Raw genomic sequence first — 12043 nt, forward strand, 5'->3', positions numbered from 1 at the left:
AATGAAGGAACTCCTTGGGAATGAGTACTCCTCTGAAGAGTCTGAGCAGGGATGATATCACCCCTTGGCAAGTATGGTTTAGCAATGACTCACATAGGAAGTGAGAATCTAGAACAAGTCACTTCCCGGCTACCTTCTAACCCTAGATGCTGAGCGTCTGTTCTGTGATTTCTGTGTAAAGTACTCCTTGGTCCCAATTTTATGCCAGGAATCAATCACTATCTCAAAATGACACCCAATTCTCAACCAACAGCGTGGAGGTGGCTGGGTCACGGAACTTTTTCTATTAAAAGGAATAGAAATCTCAGTCACATACACACACACCTCTTAAATATGAAGACGCTTGAAGGGTGTGCCTTGTGGATAAACTTTCAGTGAATAATTGACCAAACAATTTGATTCCCACCTAATCTCCTTTCCTATAAATTTATAGAAACTGAATCCTTCCTTTCATATTATAATGGAGGAGGGTGTCCCCCAATCCCAACACCTGTCCCTCCCAGGCTGAGGATGCACTCATCTCTTGGAATAAGCAGTCATTTCTCTTTGAGACTTACTCATTTCCTGAATTTGAGGCAAGGTACTATGGAGGCATAGTTCTAATTCCATGCAGGGATTACTGGCATTCTCTGAGACTCTTATTAAGATTAAGAGGAATCTTTAAGCAAGAGAATAACATCTATGAAGTTGCTTAATTTTTGTTTGTTTTTCTTTTTTTGTTAGCAGAAGCAAAATTTAGTGATAGATGGACTCCCCCTAGTAGGGAGGGGACCCAAAGTGGGTTGCCCTAAAGTTTCTTGAAAACTACAGGTGAGCCCTAGTTGGTTTGGCTCAGTGGATAGAGCATCGGCTCACAGACTGAAGGGTCATGGATTTGATTATGGTCAAGGGTATGAACCTCGGTTGCAGGCTCGATCCCAGGCCCCAGAGTGCATGAGGGAGGCAATCAATCAATGTGTCTCTCTCACATCAATGTTTCTCTCTCTGTGTCTCTCCCCCTCCCTTCCACTCTCTCTCTAAAAATTAATGGAAAAATGTCCTTGGGTGAGTATTAACAACAACAACAACAAAAGTGAAAGCAGATGAGAAGAAAGTAAAAAATTTTTAAAAGCTACATGTGAAAAATAAAATAAATAAAAGCTACAGGTGCACTTACCTAGACCCTGAGAAGCAACTGGTAGGCTTGAGTAGCATCCATATTTGAAAGTAAAATCCTGAAACTCAGGAATTTTAGCTGGAACTTGGTAATTGCGTCGAAATTCAGTGTCTGTGGGGTGGGAAAGTAACTTTTTCCATTCCAGAAACATCTGAGAACTTTGCTTAATCTTCTGAGCTGGGGTGGGGTTGGAAACGAAAGGCAATGATTACTCCTAGTTAGTTATTTCTAAATAGCGTCATATTTTCATTCCATTTAGCCTCTGGCAGTAGCTTCCACTTTATCACACTAAACCTCACTCTTTTTATATTTAGTGGTATGGTCAATTTCAACCAAGAAATTATGTTCTGCTTTATCAGGCACAGGAAGTATATGCTCAAGTGATTAGAAGCAGTTTCTAATGAATACAAGTTTTGTTGTTTAGGAGTGCTCTTTGTTCTCAAAAGGCATTCCTCACTCCAGCAGGCCTGCCTTGTCCTTGGGGCAAGGCTAGGGAGCAGGGAGAGGTGTTTTAGATAGGGCTAGGATTGCCATATAAAACATAGGATGCCAGTTAAATTTGAATTTCAAATAATGTATAATTTTTAGTGTAACATTAGATAAGTACTTGGTATTTATCTACTTTATATCATTCAAATTTAACTGGACATCTTGTATTTTCATTTGCTGCACCTGGCAGCCCTAGATGGAGCATTGCATATCGTCCCCATTACCTGGAAAGAACCACTCAAAGCTTATCCCTTACTGATGGAGGCTTAGGTAACAATCATTGTTGTTAGTGGACAATACCACTATTATTTCTTTGAAATAACTCTGCTAACAAATATTTTATAATCATTATCTATAATCATTAAATATTTATTAAGCACTAATTGAATGCTAGGTTCCATAAGCACTCGACCAGATTCTAGAGGAGATGGTCATAACCATCTCACTTAGATGAGTTCACCTTTAATTCTTGCTACAAAATGTTAGTTCAGAAGTACACACTCCCAACTTTATTCAGGAAAAAGATGTTAAAACCATGGATGTCATAAGCATTGTCCAAAGAGTGCCAATTACTATTGAAACTAAAGTCAATTCTTGTTCCCAATTAGTTTTTCTTTTTTATGTCTCCTCCCCACCCCCTCATTTGACACACACCCCCACCACTCCCATCCCCCAGGACAAGCCCCCACCACCCCAGTGTCTGTGTCCATTGGTTATGCTAATATGCATGCATACAAGTCCTTTGGTTGATCTCTAACCCCTCCCCCCTGTCTTCTCTCTGAGGTTTTTCAATAGGTCTTTTCAAAATACATTCAAATGTACATTGTACATCATACAATATGTGATGTCATCTACTGGCACCCAGGAGCATTTTATTATTGATTTTTTTAAAAATTATCTCTGTACAGATCAGCATGCTTTTAATTTATATGACTCAGGAAGAGAGGATGTGGGTACTCAATGACCCTCATAATGAACCTATAAGTTGCCTTAGGAGAATACAAGGTTATAGAGAGGAGGAAACTCTAGAGCTCAAAATCAGAGATCCTTAAAATATTTTAGAAAATCATCTGGCACTGTTCCTAGTAAACACCATCTATAACTTGGATTTTATAAATTACTAAGAGCTTCATAGGAGGAAAACAAATTCCTGTTGAAATACTTGATGTTCCTACTCAAAAGCAAATGTGTTTAGTTCCTATATGTGCTCTGTGCCAAGGTTAGAGATAATTAAGCCAATGTTCTACCTTAAGATAACCTCAAATAAGTATGATTAGAAAGATAGATACAGTACAAACACATGTGGAATGTGATGTCTTGCAAGCATAACACTTAGAACAATAATTATCACATGGAGATCATGCACCAGAAATAATTGGGATGATTTTTCCAAATTGTATCTGCTGAACCTCATCCCAGACATCGAGAATCTTTAGCAGTGGGAACCAGGCACTTAAGAGTATATTGTGAAGAATCTTCTCATATGATTAAGAATCACGGATTCAGAGCATTGAATAGGTGCTACAGAAGCCCAGAGAGAGTGTAATGAGCTCTATTATGGAAAGGGAAGGAAGATGAGAATTAAAAGGCAGACATAATAAAAGGAGTGCTTTGACAAAGGACCAACACTGAAGCAAAAAGTGCACAGTGTGTTCATAAAATGTAGTCTGTCGGCTGGGAGTGGAAGGTATGCAGGGCAGGGAAAAGTAGCTGAGGGGGAAGCAGGAGAGATAAGTTAGGAACCAGGTTCTGGAGGGCTTAGTCTATGTGGACCAGAATGGACCAACATAGAAGTAGAGCAATTGAAGATGAAGACCCAGAAAATACAATAATTGGGGCCGAGACTTACCCAGAGTTTCTTTGAAGAAAAAGATTAAGTTATATTCTTTATTGATCCTTAGTACTTTTCACAGTAATAGACCTCATTGAATATTTACTAAGTTAATGAGTGAACAAAAGAAAAATTAGAACATAATTGCTATCGATTAGCAATTAATCTGAAGCACACACTAGTGACTGCCTATATAATAAATGCATACAATAATTCTCAGTTATTAATTCTCAAAGAATGCTTTCATTGCCTTTATAAATGATTTTCTTCAGCATTATTAAGGAGAGAAGTTCCTGATACAAAGGGGCCCAACCAACACCTGAATTCCCTATAGTGGTACTGAAGTATTGACAGACAAGACAACCTGGCCCAAAGCTAACCACCCCTCCAAGGCCAGAATCATCCCTCTCCTAGGAGCTCAGGTCCCACTGGTTTCTTTTCCATTTGATAATGGTGACAAATACTACATCACTTAGAGCCCAAAGAGAGAAACTGGCTCCTTTAAGATTAGGTGTGGCATCTGTTGAAAGGTCCAATCCAAAAGTGAACCCACAGCAGGGACCACTTAAAACCACTAGGACCCTTAGCACATAATCTATAGCCAAGTGAGAACCAATTCTGTTGCTTTTATTTGCTATTCTAAGTCATCTAACCAGAGTTCTCCAAGCCTGAATTTTTTGAGGAAAAAAGTACTTTTTAGTGCTTCTCACTCATTCACCATAATTCAATTATGAGTACATTCAGGTAATATGTGATCCCTGAGCTTCCAAAACTTAAATTATTGCATTAGAGAAACAGATACAAAAAAAAGAGATAATTATAATACTATATGATAAATGCTGCAGAAGAGGAACTATAAAAACATATGGGAGGGCCATTGATCCAAACTTGGGGGATGAGAGAAGACTCCTGGGAGAAAAATCAGCTTGCATTTAGACCTAAATGATGAATGGACATGAGCTAAAAGAAGAAAGGGAGAGGCAGTTCAGAGAGAAGCAGCAGTGTGTGTGAGGTGTGAGGCTACAGGGGGCTTGGTGAGTCTGGAGGATGGAAAGCAGTCGCATAGTGTGGGGACTGGTGAGGGGAAATGCTGGAGCAGTGGGCAAGGACCAGATTGCACAGGACCCTGATGACAATGGGGAGTCATTGAAGGATGTTAAACTAGAAAGTGATATAATTTATACTCACTTTGGCTATAGGATGGACAATGAACTAGAGGAGACAAAACCAGAAAAGTGTGTTGGATTAGAGGTCATTCAAGGGAGAAATATTGGTAGCCTGAACTAAGGCAGTGGCTATGGGGAGAGAGAGAAGCAAATAGAATTAAGAGATTTAGGAGTGTGTCTTGACAGGTCTTTAGCATTTATTTACACAAGAACACATGGTAATTTGCGCATACTGAAAGGACAACTTTGATGGGAAGCTCAATGACTTTTTTTTTTAAAGAATTCTGGCATTTCAGATGTTATTCCATGACCCTTAATGTTTATCTGCAATATGGAGATATTTTGATTTTATCTCCTTCTTAACCAGAGATTTATTTAGTGCAAACTTGAACCAAAGAAGTTCTCGTTTCCAGTATACCAGTAACAGGAGAAGGGTGTAGGGAGATTCTGGACCAGAGAAAAAGGAGGGACTCAGGAAGAGTATGCACAGCAAGCAGGAAGCTCTCAGCCCCTCCCCCAGTACTGCTCTTAGAATACCAATAACCAATGTTTACCTTTCTGGAAAAACTGACTGATCTACAAATATTGGCATGTAGGGGTTTCCCAACAAAAAAGAGAGCTCACCACCTAAGTCAAGCACCAACCAACAAGCCTCATCTCTGTATGTAGTTTCCAATCATATTTGAGTACCTCCCTTGTAGATTTTGTGAACCCTGTAGGTTAATATTTTAAGTAAATACACTTTAAGAAAAAAAAAGTCCACAAAAGTGAGACTTCAGTTTTATTAGCATCATAGTAAATCTACCTTCACTCCCTTGTAAATGTGAACAAAAAAGCCCCTAGATTTTCACTAGACCATTAAGACACAGAGAAAAATAGAGATTAAGCAAAGAACAGATAAAAGCACTAAAAGTATATCATAAATATCCTAAAATTTATGAGAATTGCTGCATCACAAAACAAGAACAGCATATTATTTTTAGAAAATAATCAGAGAGGAGAAGAAAGAGAGCTTGGAAATTTAAAACATAAAGAATTGGATTAAAAAGTAAAAAACATTTTAATTAAACATGATAAAAATACAAAGAGAAAGATACTAGGAGAGGAAATGTAAGAAAATTGAAGGATCAAACCAACTCATAGGAGTCCAAGAAGAGAACAGAGAAAAGAAATGGGAGAAAAATAGGGGAAAAGTATATGGGAACAATTTCTAAAATCAAAGGTCATAAGTCTCTAGATTAAAAAATCTCTGATTGTCCAACATAATAAATGAGATTCTCACTAATGCATGATAATGTTAAATTTTACGGTATCCGGAATAAAGAGAAGATCATAAAAACTTCCAGGAAAATATATGAAAGAATCAGGAATCAAAATGACATGTCTGTTACGTAACAGACATGGGGGCTAGAAGTCATTTGAGGGGCTTGAGGGAAAATGATTATCATCTTAGAATTCTATACTCAGACAAACTATCAACAAATATAATGAAAGAAAAAAATACATTTTCATATTGTTCCTCCTACACCCGCTGTAATAGTAAGCTACTAGAAGATGTGTTTTAACAAAATGAGGGAGGGGGAATATGTGGACTCAGGAAATGAGATTCAGGGCAGGAAGAGACCAAAGAAATGCCCGAATAATGAAAAAGTACCAGGACACAGTTGGGCGGCAAATTTACAGAGCAATTCTTCTAGATTAGAGGACATGGAAGATATCAGCTCTCCAGTAAAATATCAAACTGATACAATGTCTGGAACTATATTTGGGGGAAATCTTGGTAAGTGTGTGACAAAGTATTTGAAAAAAATTAGTGACAGGCGCATAGAAAACTAAACAAATGAAAAAAAAAGGTTATTAATTCTTGTAGAAAAAAAGTAAAAAGAAACATAATCATAAAATAACACCTGGCTCAGTAGTAAATATTTACATATTATAATATATCGTATCATAATCATAATATAACACCTAACATTTTAATTAACCAAAATTTTATAATATAATTATTTTGAGAGGATGGATGGAGGAAGAGTGAGGAAGAGTTATAGGAGAGACAAATCCCCAACTGCCATACAGAAAAGTAAATAATAATGTTTAAAATTGATGGACCAAAAAATAGCAGTATGAGCACAGTATTTTAAAATACAGAGGATGACATAAGAAAAAACAGTTGAAATGACTGAAAATGATTATCCATGTGTAGTAGGACTGGGCATGGAGGGGTGGGTAAAGAAACTGCTGCTATTCATTATGAGCTTGTAGGGAACTATCTTTAAGTATATTCATGAACTGGTTTAATAAAAGTTCTAATTTTAAAGAATAGCAAATAAGCAGTTCAGAATTGGAAATAGGATGTTTAACTTAACACCTTCATCTTCACCTAGCTCACTTGTCTTTGTCCTTCATCCCAAGAAGCCTTTCCTGGACTCTCTCCCCAGGTCCAGTTAGATGTCCCATTGCTCATACCTACAGCATCCTGCACTTCTCACAACATGTTGCATTTTATACTTGACTGTTTCTGTTGGTAAATTGCAGTTTTCCCATGTCTATCCTGTGAGTTACTTGACTAAAGAGACAAGTGGGACTCCAGTCCCTAGTGCATTAGCAGTAAAGAAGAGAAATGGGTACACTTACCTTCAGCTCTGTCCACAAAGTCTCTCCTAGTATGGGAAATAAACTGATTAGATACAGCCTTCCTGACCTTGTCCATGGAAGCAGCGATTTTCCAAGGGAAGTAACTCTTCACTGATGTTGAGTGAAGTGGAGGTAGTGTCCAGTGAAAGAAGTCCTATCAATAAAAACACAATTTTGTCCACAAAATCTCTACTAGTATGGGAAGTAAACTGATTTGATACAGCCTTCCTGACCTCATCCATCGAAGCAGCAACTTTCCAAGGGAGGTAGCTCTTCACTGGTGTTGAGTGACATGGAGGTAGTGTCCAGTGAAAGAAGTTCTATGAATAAAAACACAATTTTCAAGAAAATCCACATGGTTTCACCAAGTGGTTCGTGTGTGCATGCATGTGTGTACATATTCTTTTAAGTCTTCCCAGGTTCAGCTAGATGTCCCATTGTGTGCACCATGCAGGTTCTGTGCCTGTCCACAGGAAGTACCAGTTTACAAAGCTATCAGTTTACACAGGTACTTTATCACTTCCTTAACTTTTATGCTAATGAAAAATATATCATTGCAAAATCCAAAGAACTGTGCCTCCAACTAGAAATATTCAGAGAAGAGCAAAGGAAGAGAAGACCCATGAATTTTAGCTCTGGCCACAGGTAAGACAGCTGCTGTTTTGCCTTGGGAGCCCCAAGTCTTCTCTCCTATTTGTCTCCAAAGAGATTTATGATTATAAAACTTATAACTTCCCCTACCTCTTTCTATCTTCTCTCTCTTCCTTCTTGCTTCCTATTTCCCTGAGAAAATTGAAGCCAACAAAGAGAACTTACACAGCATCCCACATCACCTGCCAGCTACTACATCTGTGTTGACAGAGTTGCTGGGTCACCCAAGCAGGACCTGACCCCACCTCGTACCCTAAAGCCTGCATTTAGTCTACTCCAGCACATTACCCAACAATTCTCACCTCTCTCTTGCAACTTCCATTCCTCCCTCTCTCCTGGGGGGTTATCATCAGTACCCAAGCCTGCCTTTATTTCTCCTATATTAAAAAGAAAACTCTCTTCATCCTATTTCTCCTCTAGTTACTAAAATATTTCTCAGTTTGCCTTTACACTGAAATCCCTCAAAATATAAGGAATACTCACTGTCCCCTGTCAAATTTGTCTTTCAAGTCTCTTTTAATTTTCAAGTTCCCTCTCCATCCCCTTCTTTCCCTTATAATTTCTCTATGTAAATTTCATTTTAATTTTTTCATTTTAAAATGAAGGGATAGGGAAGAAGTAGTTAGAAATAAATGTAAAAAGGTGGATAAAATAGTTTAAGAAAGACCATAACTGTAGATGATGAAGGATCTTTGTGATATATTCAAACTCTCAGTATTGGATTATTGATACAGTATTAAATTAAATAGATATGTAGTTATTATCTTACTTGACTGGAGTGAGAATTGTGACTCCCAATCTCTCTTGGAGTCCTAGCTTTGATAAAATCTTCTGTAGAATGTAACTTCCAAATGTACTCATCGTTGTATTGTGTCCGATTGTGAAGAGGATCGCTAAGTGAATATGTATATCCTAATCTTCGGATACTTTTTTGACTACAAGAAAAGATAGTGTAAATTAGAGTAAGGGATTAAATACAAAGTCTCACAATAGCACACGTCAAATGATTTTAGTTGTTACATCTTTTTTTAAGACTCAGTGCCAAAAGTAAAAAGTAATTATTGGACGTCAGAGAAATGGTGGTGTGAGAAAGAACCTTGCCCTCTCCTCCTGAAATTTCAACAAGTTAACCAACTATAATTCAAAGAAATCCCTTCTCAACACAGACACACTACTGAGAGACCCATGCATTGAGACATCTAAAGGTGGGCAACTGGAAATAAATGGGGAGACAAGAAGGGAGGAAAGCACAGACAGCCCACAGATGCAACCCTGCAGCCTAATGGCTCAGCTGGCCAGGAGAGGGGAGAAATCTGGCAGTAGCAGGATCTTCCTTTGGCCAGGAGGAACAGAGAGCTGCAGAGGGACAGCCCAGCAGGGCAAGCATAGAAGGAGCAAACAATGACTGAATCAGCAGATGTCTGACAGAGAATGGGGTTCTGCTGTGCACCTCTCCACTATCAGGACAGAGGTGGTGTTTCAGACAAAGAAATGGAACCACAGAGCCCTGCCACTGCTTGGACTCCAAAAACTTGACTCCTGTTGCCCTTGTAGTTGTGTCCAGGAGCATGTTATCTGTAAACCAAGAGCTATTACAGTAAAATGGCTATTTCCCCCTGTGACTGATTCCCAGGAGGAGAACTTGGGGTAGGATCCCATGAAGGTCAGGGGTCGCCATTAGAGTGAGGGAAAAACAAACCCCATCCCCAAGCAGTACAGCTGTACTGTCTTATAGAAGCCACAGAGGTTCAGGACTGGGAGATAAGAGAGGTAAAAAAATATTGCAATTCAGTGCCATTTACTAGAAATAGTAGAAAGAACTCTTCAGAGATAAATGCATAGGCAAAGGACAGCAAATTGCAGTTCTGAAAATACTTAACATTATGCAAGAAAATACAGACAGGCATTTCAAAGCACTCAGAAAACAAATCAATGGACAAAATGAGAACTTTACCAAAAATATTAAAACTTTAAAAAAGAACCAATCAGAAATCCTGGAGATGTAGCATGAAATTAAGGAGATTAAGAGTAAACCATTGAGCAAAGAAAACAGAGCTAACCAGATGGAGGAAAGAATTAGTGATATTGAAGATAGTAATCTAGAAATGAGAACTATCTGACTCCATCTAAAAAAATCAATACTAGAATTATAGCCATTGCAGAGGAGGTGGAGAGAGAGCATGGAACAGAGAGTCTATTCAAACAAATAGTGAATGAGAACTTCCCAAACCTATGGAAAGAATTAGGTACTTGAATTTAAGAAGCAAACAGAATAGAGCCTTTTTGGGTTACTTCAACCCAAAAGGCCCTCTTCAAGACACTTCGTATTAAAGCTGTCAAAAATTAATGACAAAGAAAAAATTATCAAATCAGCTAAGGAAAAGAAGGAAAACTCATTAGAATTTCATCTGACATCTCAGCAGAAACTGCACAAGCCAGAAAAGAGTGGAACCAAATATTCAAACATCTGAAAGAGAGAAATTATTTGCCATGAATAATATATCCAGTAAAATTATCCTTTAAATATGAAGGAGAAATAAAAATGTTCCCAGACATATAGCAGCTGAGGGATTTAATAACCAGAAAACCTCCACTGCAAAAATACTCAAGGAAGTTATCCTCCTGAAATAAAGAACATAAGGTCACAACACTACAAGTAAGAGCACCAAAAAACTTACAGCATACGCAGGGATAATTTGTGACAACAAAAACATAAAAGGGGAGGAGGTAAAGATCTGAACTGGCAAAGGAAGATAAAGATCAGATGCACTCATAGGTAAAAAAGCTATGGTATAGATGCAAGTTTATTTTTTACAAACCTAATGACAACCATACAAAAAATCCCCAAACCATGACACATAGCTTTTTTTTAAAAAGAGGAAATAAGTATGAAATACTACCAAACAAAAACAACAGACTGAAACACAAAGGAAAAGAATCAATGGAGGCACAGAGCTAACAGAAAACAAGAGAAAAAATAGCTATAGAAAATCCTCATACATCAATAATTACTCTAAATGTAAATGGTCTGAATTCACTAATAAAGAGATATAGAGTAGCAAAGTGGACCAAAAACCAAAACCCAACCATATTCTGCCTATAAGAGACACATCTAAGCTGCAAAGACAAAGGTAGATTTAAAGTAAAAGGGTGGAAAATGACTCTCCAAGCAAATAGCATCCACAGAAAAGCAGGGGTAGCAATACTTATATCTAACAAAATAGATTTCAGGATAACAAAGATAGCGTGAGACAAAGATGGACACTTTATAATGATAAAGAGAATACTACATCAAGAAAACATAACACTAGTTAATATATATGCACCCAACCAAGGAGCACTGAAATATATAAAACAGCTACTCACAGAATTAAAGGGAGAAACAGATCAAAACACAATCATAGTTGGGGACCTTAATACTCCATTGACAGCTCTAGACAGATCAACCAAACAGAAAATCAATAAAGAAATATCGGCCATAAATGAAACACTAGACCAAATGAACACAATTGACGTTTATAGAACCTTTCCTCCAAGAACATCAGATTATACATTCTTCTTCATTGCACATGGAACATTCTCAAGGATAGATCGTAAGTTGGGTCATAAAACTAGGATCAAAAAATGTAAGAAGATTGAAATTATACCAGGCATATTCTCTGACCACAATGCCTTGAAATTAGAAATCAACTGCATAAAGGAGGTACAAATACATGAAGATTAAACAAAATACTACTAAAAAATGACTGGGTCCAGTAAGAAATAAATGAGATAAAAAGATGTAGAGACAAATGGCAATGACAATACAACATATCAAAGCATCTGTGATGCAGCAAAAGCAGTAATAAAAGGAAAGTTTATATCATTATAGGCCTATCTCAAGAAACAAGAGAACCCCCAAGTAAACACACACACACACAAACAAACAAACACACAAACAAACATCACATCTTAAAGAACTAGAGAAAGAACAACAAAAGAAACCCAAAGACAGCAGAAGAATGGAAATAATAAAAATTAGAGGAGTACTGAATGAAATAGAGAACAAGAAGACTATAAAAATTAATTAAGCAAAGAGCTGGTTCTTTGAAAAGATTAATAAAATTGACAAACCCC

General features: G+C 37.5%; 1 protein-coding gene across 2 annotated transcripts in view; it reads right to left on the bottom strand.

Annotated features, from left to right (window-relative positions):
- The window catches only part of TEX26 (testis expressed 26), a 43182-nt gene that overhangs the window by 6591 nt on the left and 24548 nt on the right, over positions 1 to 12043 (bottom strand). For both annotated transcript variants that reach the window (XM_054719701.1, XM_028136288.2), the window contains 4 exons: positions 8697 to 8862; positions 7510 to 7596; positions 7277 to 7430; positions 1157 to 1333 (listed from right to left, as the gene is read on the bottom strand). In XM_054719701.1, coding sequence (XP_054575676.1) covers positions 1157 to 1333; positions 7277 to 7430; positions 7510 to 7596; positions 8697 to 8862 — 584 coding nt within the window. The remainder of the gene's footprint in view (positions 1 to 1156; positions 1334 to 7276; positions 7431 to 7509; positions 7597 to 8696; positions 8863 to 12043) is intronic.

The sequence above is a fragment of the Eptesicus fuscus genome, chromosome 7 (assembly GCF_027574615.1).
Source record: "Eptesicus fuscus isolate TK198812 chromosome 7, DD_ASM_mEF_20220401, whole genome shotgun sequence".
Classification (NCBI taxonomy): Eukaryota; Metazoa; Chordata; class Mammalia; order Chiroptera; family Vespertilionidae; genus Eptesicus; species Eptesicus fuscus.